This window comes from Theropithecus gelada, chromosome 11, assembly GCF_003255815.1.
Source record: "Theropithecus gelada isolate Dixy chromosome 11, Tgel_1.0, whole genome shotgun sequence".
Classification (NCBI taxonomy): domain Eukaryota; kingdom Metazoa; phylum Chordata; class Mammalia; order Primates; family Cercopithecidae; genus Theropithecus; species Theropithecus gelada.
The window spans coordinates 113,517,549-113,529,678 of record NC_037679.1 but is presented as its reverse complement, the minus strand read 5'-3'; the positions used below and the strand labels follow the sequence as shown (position 1 = coordinate 113,529,678).

The 12,130-nt window shown below is 39.8% G+C and overlaps 1 protein-coding gene across 2 annotated transcripts in view; it reads right to left on the bottom strand.

Moving 5' to 3' along the window:
* AEBP2 (AE binding protein 2) overlaps positions 1-12,130 on the bottom strand; it is an 83,671-nt gene that overhangs the window by 51,892 nt on the left and 19,649 nt on the right. For both annotated transcript variants that reach the window (XM_025402956.1, XM_025402957.1), the window contains exon 2: positions 8,938-9,145. In XM_025402956.1, the coding sequence (XP_025258741.1) occupies positions 8,938-9,145 (208 nt within the window). The remainder of the gene's footprint in view (positions 1-8,937; positions 9,146-12,130) is intronic.

Below are 12,130 nucleotides of genomic sequence, written 5' to 3'. Positions count from 1 at the left end.
CAGGATGATTGATCAAGCCCAAGAGATGAAGGCTGCAGTGAGCCATGATGGCACTACTGCACTCCAGTGTAGGTGACAGAGTGAGATCTTCTCTCCCAAAACAAAAAAAAAAAGCAAAAAACAAAAAACAAAAAACTTAAATGCTATAGAAATTAATTCAATATTGTTTAATAATCACACATGGGTAATTAATGCTATCAATTTTTGAAATCAAGACTACTAGACTCACCATGCACAGTGGCTCACACCTCTAACCCCAGCACTTTGGAAGGCCAAAGCAGGAGGACTGCTTGAGCCCAGGAATGAGGCCAGCCTGGGCAACATGCCATAACCCTGTCTATACAAAATATACAAAAATTAACCAGGCATGGTGGTGTCCACCTGTAGTCCCAGCTACTTAGAAGGCTGAGGTGGGAGAATTGCTTGAGCCAGAGAGGGCAAAGCTACAGTGAGCTGCTATGATTATGCCATTGCACTCCAGCCTGGGCAGTAAGAGATAGATCCTGTCTCAAAAAAAAAAAAAAAAACAAAACTACCACTAGACTCAAAGTCTTATTTTTCAATCCAAGTAATAAAGAGGAGGAATCAGGGGTTGGTTTAAAATTCTCTCAGAAATCATACTATTAGTTTGGTGTGCAAGTAATTGCTGTTTTTGCCATTAATGTAACTGAAAAAAAGGCAATTACTTGTGCACCAACCTAATACATAAACAGAAATGCCTTAAAGAAAGTATTTGGGAACAATATCAACATCATTCCTATAACAACTTTTGTGACAGAAGGACTCTCCTTAACGTTAAAAGGATTCTTAAGTGACCCCTCCCCGCCCCACTCTGCAATACTCTTAAAGATAGAATTTAGTTCCTTCGAAATAAGCACTGCCTCTACCTATCAATACTCAATCACTAAATTTCGTGAAAACAGTAGTATCCGGCTTCTATTTTTTTTTCCTATGAGCAAACATGACTATAGAGATAATGGCAGGTCTGAAATTACATCTGATACGGCCTTGGTTAGTAACTATGGTCTAGACTCTACATGGAATAATCTCTAGTAACACAATTAAGACAACACCTTCAGATTCAAAGAAAAACCAAAATCTTCAACCTAGTGAATTTTATACCAAATGAAGTAGGTGTAAAGAGATCAAAGTTAACTGTGTTTAGCTATATTGGGGGTGAAATGTTTAGAAAGATCCAAAAAAGGCCTGGTGTAATGGCTCACGCCTGTAATCCCAACACTTTGGGAGGCCGAGGTGGGTGAATCACTTGAGGCCAGGAGTTCGAGACTGGCCTGACCAACACGGTAAAACCATGTCTCTAGTAAATATACAAAATTAGCCGAGTGTGGTGGAACACGCCTGTAATCCCAGCTACTCAGGAGGCTGAGGAAGGAGAATTGCTGGAACCCGGGAGGCAGAGGTGACAGTGAGCTGAGATTGCACCATTGCACTCAAACCTGGGAAACGAGCAAAACTCCATCTTAAAAAAGAAAAAAGAAAGATCCACAATAAAAACAACACAAAACTGTTCGAGGCTATTATTTCCTTTCCTAACCTGTATTAGGATGACATTTTGATAAAAATATTCCCAAATCTGACGAAAGGGTCTTCTTCAAACCTGAGACTTTTTAGATGTATAACATGTGAAAAATATTTTTATACTATTTTTAGAAACTCTCCTACTGTTAAGATTAACTCTGAAAAATCAAATACCATAGGATTCCAATTATATCCAAATTTGGAAGGAGTATGTTCAAGAATATAATTTGCCATGGTTCTATTTTGAAATGAATTAAGGTCTGGCTATTTTAACAGAGTAAGACACAGGGGTCCAAAGTCTAGTCTCTCATGATACAGCAAATTGTGTCGTATTAGGCTGTATTAGACATAACAGAAATAGAAAACAACCTGCTGAGCATAGTGACTCGTGCCTAGAATCCCAGCTGCTCCGGCGGCTGAGGCAAGATGATGGCTACAAGACAGATTTTCAGACCAGTATGGGCAACACAGCAAGATCCCAACTCTGAAAACATTTAAAGTAGCCAGACATAGTGATGCATGCCTATAGTCCCAGCTACTACACTGAGGTAAAAGGTCTGCCTGAGTCCAGGAGTTTGAGGCTACGTGAGCTAAGATCATGCCACTGCACTCCGACTGGAGCCAACAGTGGGATCCTAGATAAATATTTTTTTGAAAGAAGATAAACTGAATTCAGTCCAGCTCTTTCACTTTGCAGCTATGTAATCTTGGAAGAATCATCTACTTCCTTTTTCATCAGAAATACTCTGAGCACACATTTGGTAAGTCCAAAACACTATGAAAATAGAAGTTATATTATCTCAGAAAGATCAGTCAATGAAATAACTGGGTTTATATTAGACACCGAAGGTTCCTTCTCAAAATAACTGCCATCAGGTTTTCCTGCCAGAATGTCCAAGAAAAAAAATTTTAAACTCACACAGCCATTAAAAGAGTATCTTTGGGCCAGGTGTAGTGGCTCACACCTATAATCCCAGCACTCTGAGAGGCCGAGGTGAGTGGATCACTTGAGGTCAGGAGTTCAAGATCAGCCTGACCAACATGGTGAAATCCCACCTCTACTAAAAATACAAAAACTTAACCAGGTGTGATGACACATGCCTGTAATCCCAGCTACTTGGGAGACTGAGGCAGGAGGACTGCTTGAACCTAGGAGGCGGAAGTTGCAGTGAGCTGAGATGGCCCCACTACACCCCAGCCTGGGTGACAGAAAGAGACTCCATCTCAAAAAACATACATATATATTTTGGACTGCCAAAGAAATCTTCAAGTTTACAAGGGCCTCACACATGAGATGTAGATGTCTAAAATTTCAGTGTTACAGGGAAGTTTCGGCTTTCTGTTAAGAACTCTACAAAGTACTGAGTTTCTATCAGAATAGGTTTTACCTTCAGGAATCTTCTCCAAAACGCCCAAAGTGAGTAAGGACGGTACAAACCTAGGAGCCAAGAGTTGTCTGAGTCTCCTTCACTTTGGTCAATATCCTTGAACCAGTGTATGAACCAGTGCATCCTTGTACCAGTGTATGTATCTGAATGTATTTGAATGGCCTATACTTAAAATGGCTTGTATGATAGTACAGACAAACGCACAAACACCTATGCACCTGAAGAGCACAAATGAATCCATGAAATCTTTCTGTAAATAAATGAAAAATCCACTGCAAAAAAATGCAATGTTACCCTGCCTGAGTAAGTATGCACAAGGAAATTCAGTTATTACCAGTAAATTAAAATCAGCCAAATATATTCTAAACACAGAGCAAGTTAACGGAATAATCTACATGCCAAAATAAAGGCCTAATTACACTGAGTAAATGATCTTGTTTTCAGTAAAATGACACAAAAAGAAAAGAGCGACACCATCTAAAGTCAGGTAGGCCAGCTGAGTGTGGTGGTACTTGCCTGGAATCCCAGGAACTCAAGAAGCTGAGGTGGGAGCACTGCTTAAGCCCAGGAGTTGGAAAACATAGTAAGACTCTGTCTCATTAACAAAAAAAACCACAAAAGTCAGGCAGAGGGGGTGGACGGATGATTCCATGATACCGTCAAGCCTTATTTTTCTTTTCTTTTTTTTTTTTTTAAATGAGACAGAATCTTGCTCTATCATCCAGGCTGTAAGGCAGAGGCACAATCATAGCTCACTGCAACCTTGACTTCCTGAGCGCTATAGTTAACTGGACTCATTTAAGTCTTCCAATAACATCGTATCATATTCCTCCCTTGCCCAAAATCGCCTCGCTTTGCCTCTCAGCAAAAAAACACACCAAAGAATATATGCAAAAGTAAACCTGAAATGACACAGAAAATAAATCCTGTATCAAGAAATCTAAACAGCTTTCCAGAAATTGTTTTTATGTGAGAAATAGCTGAGAAAGAAAGAGCAGTAATATATTTTACACTGAGCCTCTAAAGTCCTATAAGTTCCCCTCTTTCCAAGACTTAGGTGTACATTAAGAGGACACTGGGATTTGAAATTTGATTAGTAAGATAACTCAGAGCCTAATCTTCAGAAATCAGTCACACACAGAAGAACGGACCTAGGCCAGGCACGGTGGCTCAGGCCTGTAATCCCAGCACTTTGGGAGCCAGAGGCAGGTGGATCACCTGAGGTCAGGAGTTCGAGACTAGGCTGGCCAACATGGTGAAACCCCATCTCTACTAAAAATACAAAAGTCAGTCAGGTGTGGTGGAGCATACCTGTAGTCCCAGCAACTTAGGAGGCTGACATAGGAGAATCACTCAAACCTGGGAGGTGGAGGTTGCAGTGAGCGGAGATTGCACCACTGCACTCCAGCCTGGGCAACAGTAACAAAATTCTATCATCTTTAACACTAAAGATAAGTTTGATTCTCTTTTTGCCTGTTTTGTTTTTATTTTTGAAACTGTAGAAAGCACTCTCATGATTTTTTTTTAAAAAAGGTGTACTGGTCGGGCCATGGTGGCTCACGCCTATAATCCTAGCACTTTGGGAAGCCAAGGCAAGACCAGCATGGGCAACACAGTGAGACCTCATCTCTAAGAAAAAAAAAGTGTATTCATAATTTGGTGTTTAAATGATTAGTTTGATTTTAATGTAGAAATCAGGCCAGGAAAATCTAAACTCCACTTGACTTCAGCCTCCAAAGAAGTCCACATGAACATAGCAACATAAACAGCTTAAAAGGGGGAAAAAAACAATGCTAAGTGGTTATATAATGGTTTTGCTTTTCTCCCCAGGGCAAAGATTATAGTGGAATGAGAAAAAGAACATAAATTAATATAGTTTAGATCTTGCTAACTTACTGCTCCAGTAAAATTGTCATCTTTCAATAATCAGAAGCATAAAATCTTCTAGGGTTACCAATTTTTTCCTCATCTGTTTCTGTTCCATGATGACACTTTAACACTTAAGAGAGAAAGAAGAAATAAGAAATCTAAAAAAATAATTAGGCCAACAAAATCAGGTGTTTTCTACTTGTATTAGATACCTACAACAGTCAAACACAAAGAGATAGAAAGTAGAACTGTGGTTACCAGGAGCTAGTGGGAGCAGACAGTAAGTTTGTTTAATGGATATACATTTCAATTTGGGATGATAATTTACAAGTTCTGGAGACAATGGGTGATGATTACACAATAAGGTGAATGTACTTAAAGCCCCTGAACTGTACATTAAAATTGTTTTTTGTTCTTTTTTTTGAGACAGGATCTCACTCTGTCATCCAGGCTGGAGTGCAGTGGCGCGATCTCACAGCACCTCAACCTCCTAGGCTCAAGCAATTCTCCCACCTCATCCCCCTGAGTGGCTAAGACCACAGGCGTGTGCCACCACACCCAGCTAATTTTTGTAAAGACAGGATTTTGTCATGTTGCCCAGGCTGGCCTGAAAACTCCTGAGCTCAAGCGATCTACCTGTCTCAGCTTTCCAAAGTGCTGGGATTACTGTGCCCAGCCGAAAATGTTTTTGTTTTCTTAAAGTTCATTTCAAAGAAAAAAAATCTGATGTTCCAACCAACAATTACTCTTCAAAACACAAAACCTGCTAGGCATGGTGGCTCACGCCTGTAATTCCAGCACCTTGGGAGGCTGAGGAGGATGATCAGGTCCTCCTCAGGAACTCCTTAGGTCAGGAGTTCAAGACCAGCCTGGCCAACATGGTGAAACCCCATCCATACTAAAAATACAAAAATTGGCTGGGCGTGGTGGTGCACACTTGTAATCCCAGCTACTTGAGATGCTGAGGCAGGAGAACTGCTTGAACCCAACAGGCAGAGGTTGTAGTGAGCTGAGGTCGTGCCACTGCACTCCAGCCGGGGCAACAGAGATTCCATCTCAAAAAAAGAAAAGAAAAGAAAAAACAAACACAAAAGTCAATCTCAAAGCACAAAATCAGATCGAGTTTTCTTGTCTTTTATAATAGTACCAAGTTTTCAAATTCTCATTCATATTTTATCATTCAAAACACATAGTCTATTGTAATCTCAGCACTTTCAGAGACCAAGACAGGCAGATCGCTAGAGTCCAGGAGTTGGAGACCAGCCTGGGCAACATGGTGAAACCTCATCTCTACAAACAAACAAACAAACCATAGTCTATATCCTAATGACTGGTGTGTAGGAAAAAACTGGGATGCATTTTCTACATTATTTGATCCTTCACATTTATAGTTTAGCAAATAATGTCCTTCAAAGATCAGGACTCCTATCTTCGGTCAAAATAGCATTACTCTTTTTTATTTTATTTTTTGAGAGAGTCTCATTCTGTCACCCAGGCTGGAGTGAAGTAGTGCGATCTCAGCTCACTGCAACCTCCGCCTCCCGGGTTCAAGCAGTTCTTCTGCCTCAGCCTCCCCAGTAGCTGGGACTATAGGGGCACACAAACATACCCAGCTAATTTTTGTATTTTTAGTAGAGATGGGGTTTCACCATATTGGCCAGGCTGGTCTCAAACTCCTGACCTCGTGATCCGCCTGCCTCAGCCTCTCAAAGAGCTGAGATTACAGGCACGAGCCACCGCGCCTGGCCAAACAGCATTACTCTTAAAATCAGCTACAGAATCTTATTATTGGTAATCAAGTGATATTTTGAATAAGGGTTCAAGAAATGACATGGGAGATTTTTCATTTCAATATTACACTTACGGGACAAATGCCAACATTTCATGTCTAATTCTATAATATCAGCAATGTACATGTATATAGTTACTGTGATTACATGATGTATTTATTTTAAAAATCAGTCTTGGCCAGGTGCGGTGGCTCACACTTGTAATCCCAGCATTTTGGGAGGCTGAGGCGGGTGGACCACCTGAGGTCAGGAGCTCGAGACCAGCCTGGCTAACATGGTGAAATCCCGTCTCTACCAAAAATACAAAAAAAATTAGCCAGGCATGGTGGCTCACGCCTGTAATCCCAGCTACTCGGGAGGCTGAGGCAGGAGAATCACCTGAACCCAGGAGGCAGAGGTTGTAGTGAGCTGAGACCACACCATTGCACTACAGACTGGGCAACGAGAACCAAACTCTGTCTCCAAAAAAAAAAAAAAAAAAATTAATTTAAAAAAAAATAAAAATCAGACTGTAATTGCATTTTTTCTAAAAATCTGGAAAGGGGTGAAATTCTCATCAGGTTGTATGCCAACTCGACTTGCGGGATTCCAAGACTCAGAAATGTGAAATTCTCCCGCTCCCACATCTACCGCTCCCACATCTCCCACATCAAGAGAAGCCCAGTGATCTTCCAAATAGCTCATGATTCTATATACAGTTGCTAAGTCAAGTGACAAAAAAGCATCATGCCATGATGCTCAAAAATGGTATATACCAAGAGACATCAAGCACTGGCTTACAAAAAGCAGATCTACAAAAGCCAGAAAACCAACTTGCTAAGATATTTCACTCTAAGTATCTGACATACGGCTTGGGGGAGAAGACTGGGTTACCAAAGTAGCCTAACCACTGAGCTGGGTTTTACACTGAAAATACCGTATGATGGACACAGTTAATTAACAAATCATAGCTAAGTATAACATTTTACTGGTTACTCAGACATCATACCTATTAACTCTAACAAGAAGACAAATGTACAAGTGTTTACTTATTAAGTTTGAGTAATCAAAAGACTGCTGACACATTATAATATATTGTGACAGGGAAGAATATGAAATTTCGGCCACATACGGTGACTCATGCCTATAATCCCAGCACTCTGGGAGGCCAAGGTGGGCGGATCACTTGAGTTCACGAGTTCGAGACCAGCCTAGCCAACACGGCAAAACCCCATCTCTACTAAAAATACAAACAAAAATTAGCCAGGCATGGTGGCAAGCACCTGTAATCCCAGCTACTCAGGAGGTTGAGGCAGGAGAATCACTTGAACCCAGGAGGCAGAGGCTGTGGTGAGCCAAGATCACGCCACTGCACTCCAGCCTGGGCAACAGAGCAAGACTCCATCTCAAAAAAAAAAAAAAAAAAAAAATTCAAGTATGATATCACTGCTTAAAATGTTAGAAATGTTGACTTGGCTGGATGTTTAAAAAAAAAAGATCAGTACTATACTCTAAGTATCAACAGAACCTTGGAAACAGTTATCCACTAACTTAAACCATGATGGTTTTTACTATGTTAGTTATCTGTTCTTCAATAGTGATGGCAGGCTGATAAGAAATGTGTGGCCTAATACTAATAAATTACCTGCCCTTACACTGTGACATTAATTTCTGAAAAATGCACTAAGTGTGATAACTATTCAACAAAAATCTAGGTAAAGCTGAAACAATGTATAAATTAATGTTCTGGCACATTACTTTTGGCTTACCCATTTGCTTAGCTCTTTATTCAGTACCTAATAGAAGTTACATGAACTGACACAATTAAATGTATTCCTGAAAGGATACAGGTCAATACTGACGAATCAGAACTTTCCATCTAAATCAGTTCTGTCAAGACCTGGGAAAGATTATCAACTCTCACTCACAAATAATGAGTTCAGGTTGTCATTTAATAGAATTGCATATACTAATCCTGGTACCAATAGTCTCCCCAGTTAATTTAAGCATCAGGAATAATTTAGGATCCTCTAACAAAGGAAAACCAAGACAGTGCTAATTCTAAATGTTCTCAACTCAAAACATCAGAACCCTGGAATACACTGTATTCATTTATAATACTGTCACCTACTATATTTTTAAAAGTCTAATTTCTTCAAAATAACGTATCTAAAAGCAAACTAAAATCCAACACATATCCTATTTTTATTTGATTCTATCAAGTATATGGGAAATAATTATTAAAAATTCACTTGAAAAAATTAAGCCTGTGTAAAAATAATCCCAAATTACTTTCAGCAAAAAAGCCTAACTAGCAATTATAATAAAACTAACGAAAACAGGGAGTGAAAAAAAGAAATGACAAAACCAACCCCTCCTCGCTGACCATCTACATGTATGGAACGGATGTGATCTGCCAGATCTGGGCTAGAGTTGAAGCAAGCCTGGCACTGGTCCCAACAACAATTATAGGCAATATTTTTGCTTGAAGAAGTAGTGCTTCCTTGTCCATTCATCATTGCTGGAGTTGAACGCCCACTGGAAATTGTGCTGTCTACATCCATTATAGTACTGCTTATGCTACAAAAGAAGAAAAAAGGCTGTGTTATTCCTAGAAATATACTAACATGAATATGATCTTATAAATACTTAATTAAGATTACCATTGACATTCTGCTCCATGTGAGCAAAGCATAGTAACCATATTCTCCATTAGAAAACAACAATGCTTTGATATTAATTAGTTGGCAATGAAGTACAAATCAAGACAGAAACATGACAGTACCTCAAAATCAGATATGGAATAATTTAAGCAACTTTTGGCAGGCATGAACTCAATACTATATCTTACAGAAAACAAACCACACCCACACCCACACACAGCTTATCACATCTCATCCCTTCCACAGTTCAAAGCAGCAAGAGAAAGTAAGAGTTTCCAGCTGTAAATAATACATAATCAAAGCATTATCTTTATGGCTCTGCAAATCACTTGTTGACCTGAAATCTCTTCTAATCATTAATCTGAAAATATAACTGCTGCCACATCCTACTCCCTTTTCATATCAAAGAATTGGGGAGATTTTGCAGTATTTTCCCTGCTAAATAAAAAAGCAGAAGAGAGAAAACTGGTCTCTGATTTTTCTAAAGTCCAAATAAAAAATCTTTTCCTGACCCTAAAATTTTATTTTATTTTTTTAACTCATCTCTAGCCATAAAAACAAGACTGAAAATGTCAATCAATTCCTTTTAATTTTTATTTACTAAAGTATTACATATGGCTGGACGTGGTGGATCACTCCTGCAATCCCAGCACTTTGGGAGGCCGAGGCGGGTAGATTACCTGAGGCCAGGAGTTCGAAACCAGCCTGCTCAACATGGTGAAACCCTATTGCTACTAAAAATACAAAATATTAGCTGGGTGTGGTGGCAGGTGCCTGTAATCCCAGCTACTCGGGAGGCTGAGGCAGGAGAATCTCTTGAACCCGGGAGGTAGAGGTTGGAGTGAGTGGAGATCGCACCACTGTACTCCAGCCTGGTCAACAAGAGCAAAACTCTGTCTCAAAAAATAAAATAAAATAAAATTAAATTAAATTAAATGAAAGATCACGCCATTGCACTCCAGCCTGGTCAACAAGAGCAAAACTCTGTCTCAAAAAATAAAATAAAGTATTATATAGTAGTAACTCTTTTATTTAAAAAAATTATATTATTAGTGGTCAAAATGCTCAAAAATTCACAGCTTAATAAAATGTACCTCACTTTTTCCTTAATTTTAAAAGCAATTCACTTATTTTCTTTTTTCACAATCTTCTCAATAAATAAATTACATGAAAGTCACTTCAATCATAAGGGTCAAGAGGAAGAACGTTTTCAGACTAAATCTGTGAAAAGGTATGTATCTGCTTGCAATTTAAGAAATAACACAAGTCAAGTTGTGAAAATTGTATTAACTTTAAAGAGGTATGCTTCCCTCCTGCCAAGTTTTTATCATGGAAAATTTCAAAGACACAAAATATAGCTAAATCTGAATTCAATTAACATTTTTACCGTATTTGCTATCTGTAATCTGTTTCTCTGAATCATTTCAAAGTTGCAGGCATCATGACAGTCAATCACAGCACATACCTTCTTAAAAAAAAGAACATTCAGGCAGGTCACAGTGGCTCATGCCTATAATCCCAGCACTTTGGGAGACTGCAACGGACAGATCACAAGATCAGGAGATTGAGATCATCCTAGCTAACATGGTGAAACCCCGTCTCTACTAAAAATACAAAAAATTAGCCAGGCATGGTGGTATGTGCCTGCAGTCCCAGCTACTCCAGAGGCTGAGGCAGGAGAATGGCGTGAACCCAGGAGGCGGAGATTGTAGTGAGCAGAGATCGTGCCACTGCACTCCAGCCTGGGCGACACAGCTAGACTCCATCTCAAAAAAACAACAAAAAAAGAACATTCAGGCCAGGTGCGGGGGCTCACGCCTATAATCCCAGCACTCTGGGAGGCTGAGGTGGGTGAATCACAAGATCAGGAGTTCAAGACCAGCCTGGTCAAGATGGTGAAACCACATCTCTACTAAAAATACAAAAATTAGCAGGGCGTGGTGGCGCATGCCTGTAATCCCAGCTACTCAGGAGGCTGAGGCAGAGAATTGCTTGAACCTGGAAGGAGGAGGTTGCAGTGAGCCAAGATAATACCACTGCACTCCAGCCTGGGTGACACAGCGAGACTCCGTCTCAAAAACTAAAAAGAACATTCACCTATATACCAATACAACCTATTCACTCACACCGGAGAAAATTTACATGGATTTTGTTAGCTTAAGTAAGCTTTATAATGATCTGTGTCTAACATCAAACATACCCACTGTGGGGGATTAGGGGGATGTTAAGGCAGGATCCTCACCCCGTTGCCACGCCTATAGTGCAGGGGTGCTAACACGGCTCATTGCAGCCTTGACCTACCAGGCTCAAGTGATCCTCCTACCTCAGCCTCCTGAGTAGCCGGGCCTACAGGTGTGCACCACTATGGTCGACTAAATTTTTTAAATTTCTGTAAACACGAGGTCTCTTTATGTTGCCCAGGCTGGGCTCAAGCAATCCTCCTGCCTTGGCCTCTCAAAGTACTAGGACTACAGGCATAACCCACTGCACCCAGCTAATTTTTTTTTTTTTTTTGTAGAGGCGGAGTCTTGTATTGTAGCCCACGCTAGAAACATATCCATTTTTAAAAGCAGATATTTTTGTAGGATGCTTCAGATATGAAAAATGTCTTGGGTTTTCCTTTAAAGGATATTCTAGTATCTAAGCTCATCTAACTATCTACCTAGTTAGTTAAATGCAATAAATATATATTTACCTGCCTAGTCAACATAAGATTCTAAATTGCATCTCTAAGGCTTCATTCTAAAACTCTGTAATCTCTGTAAAACTCTCAAATGTGAATCAGTTCTTGAATATCTGAATATGCATATATTGTTTGTTGTTGCAGGAGTAACCTTGGGTATGGTGGTTTTCTACACCGAAATACAAATTTTATTTAAACCCTAGAAATTTCAAGTTTCCC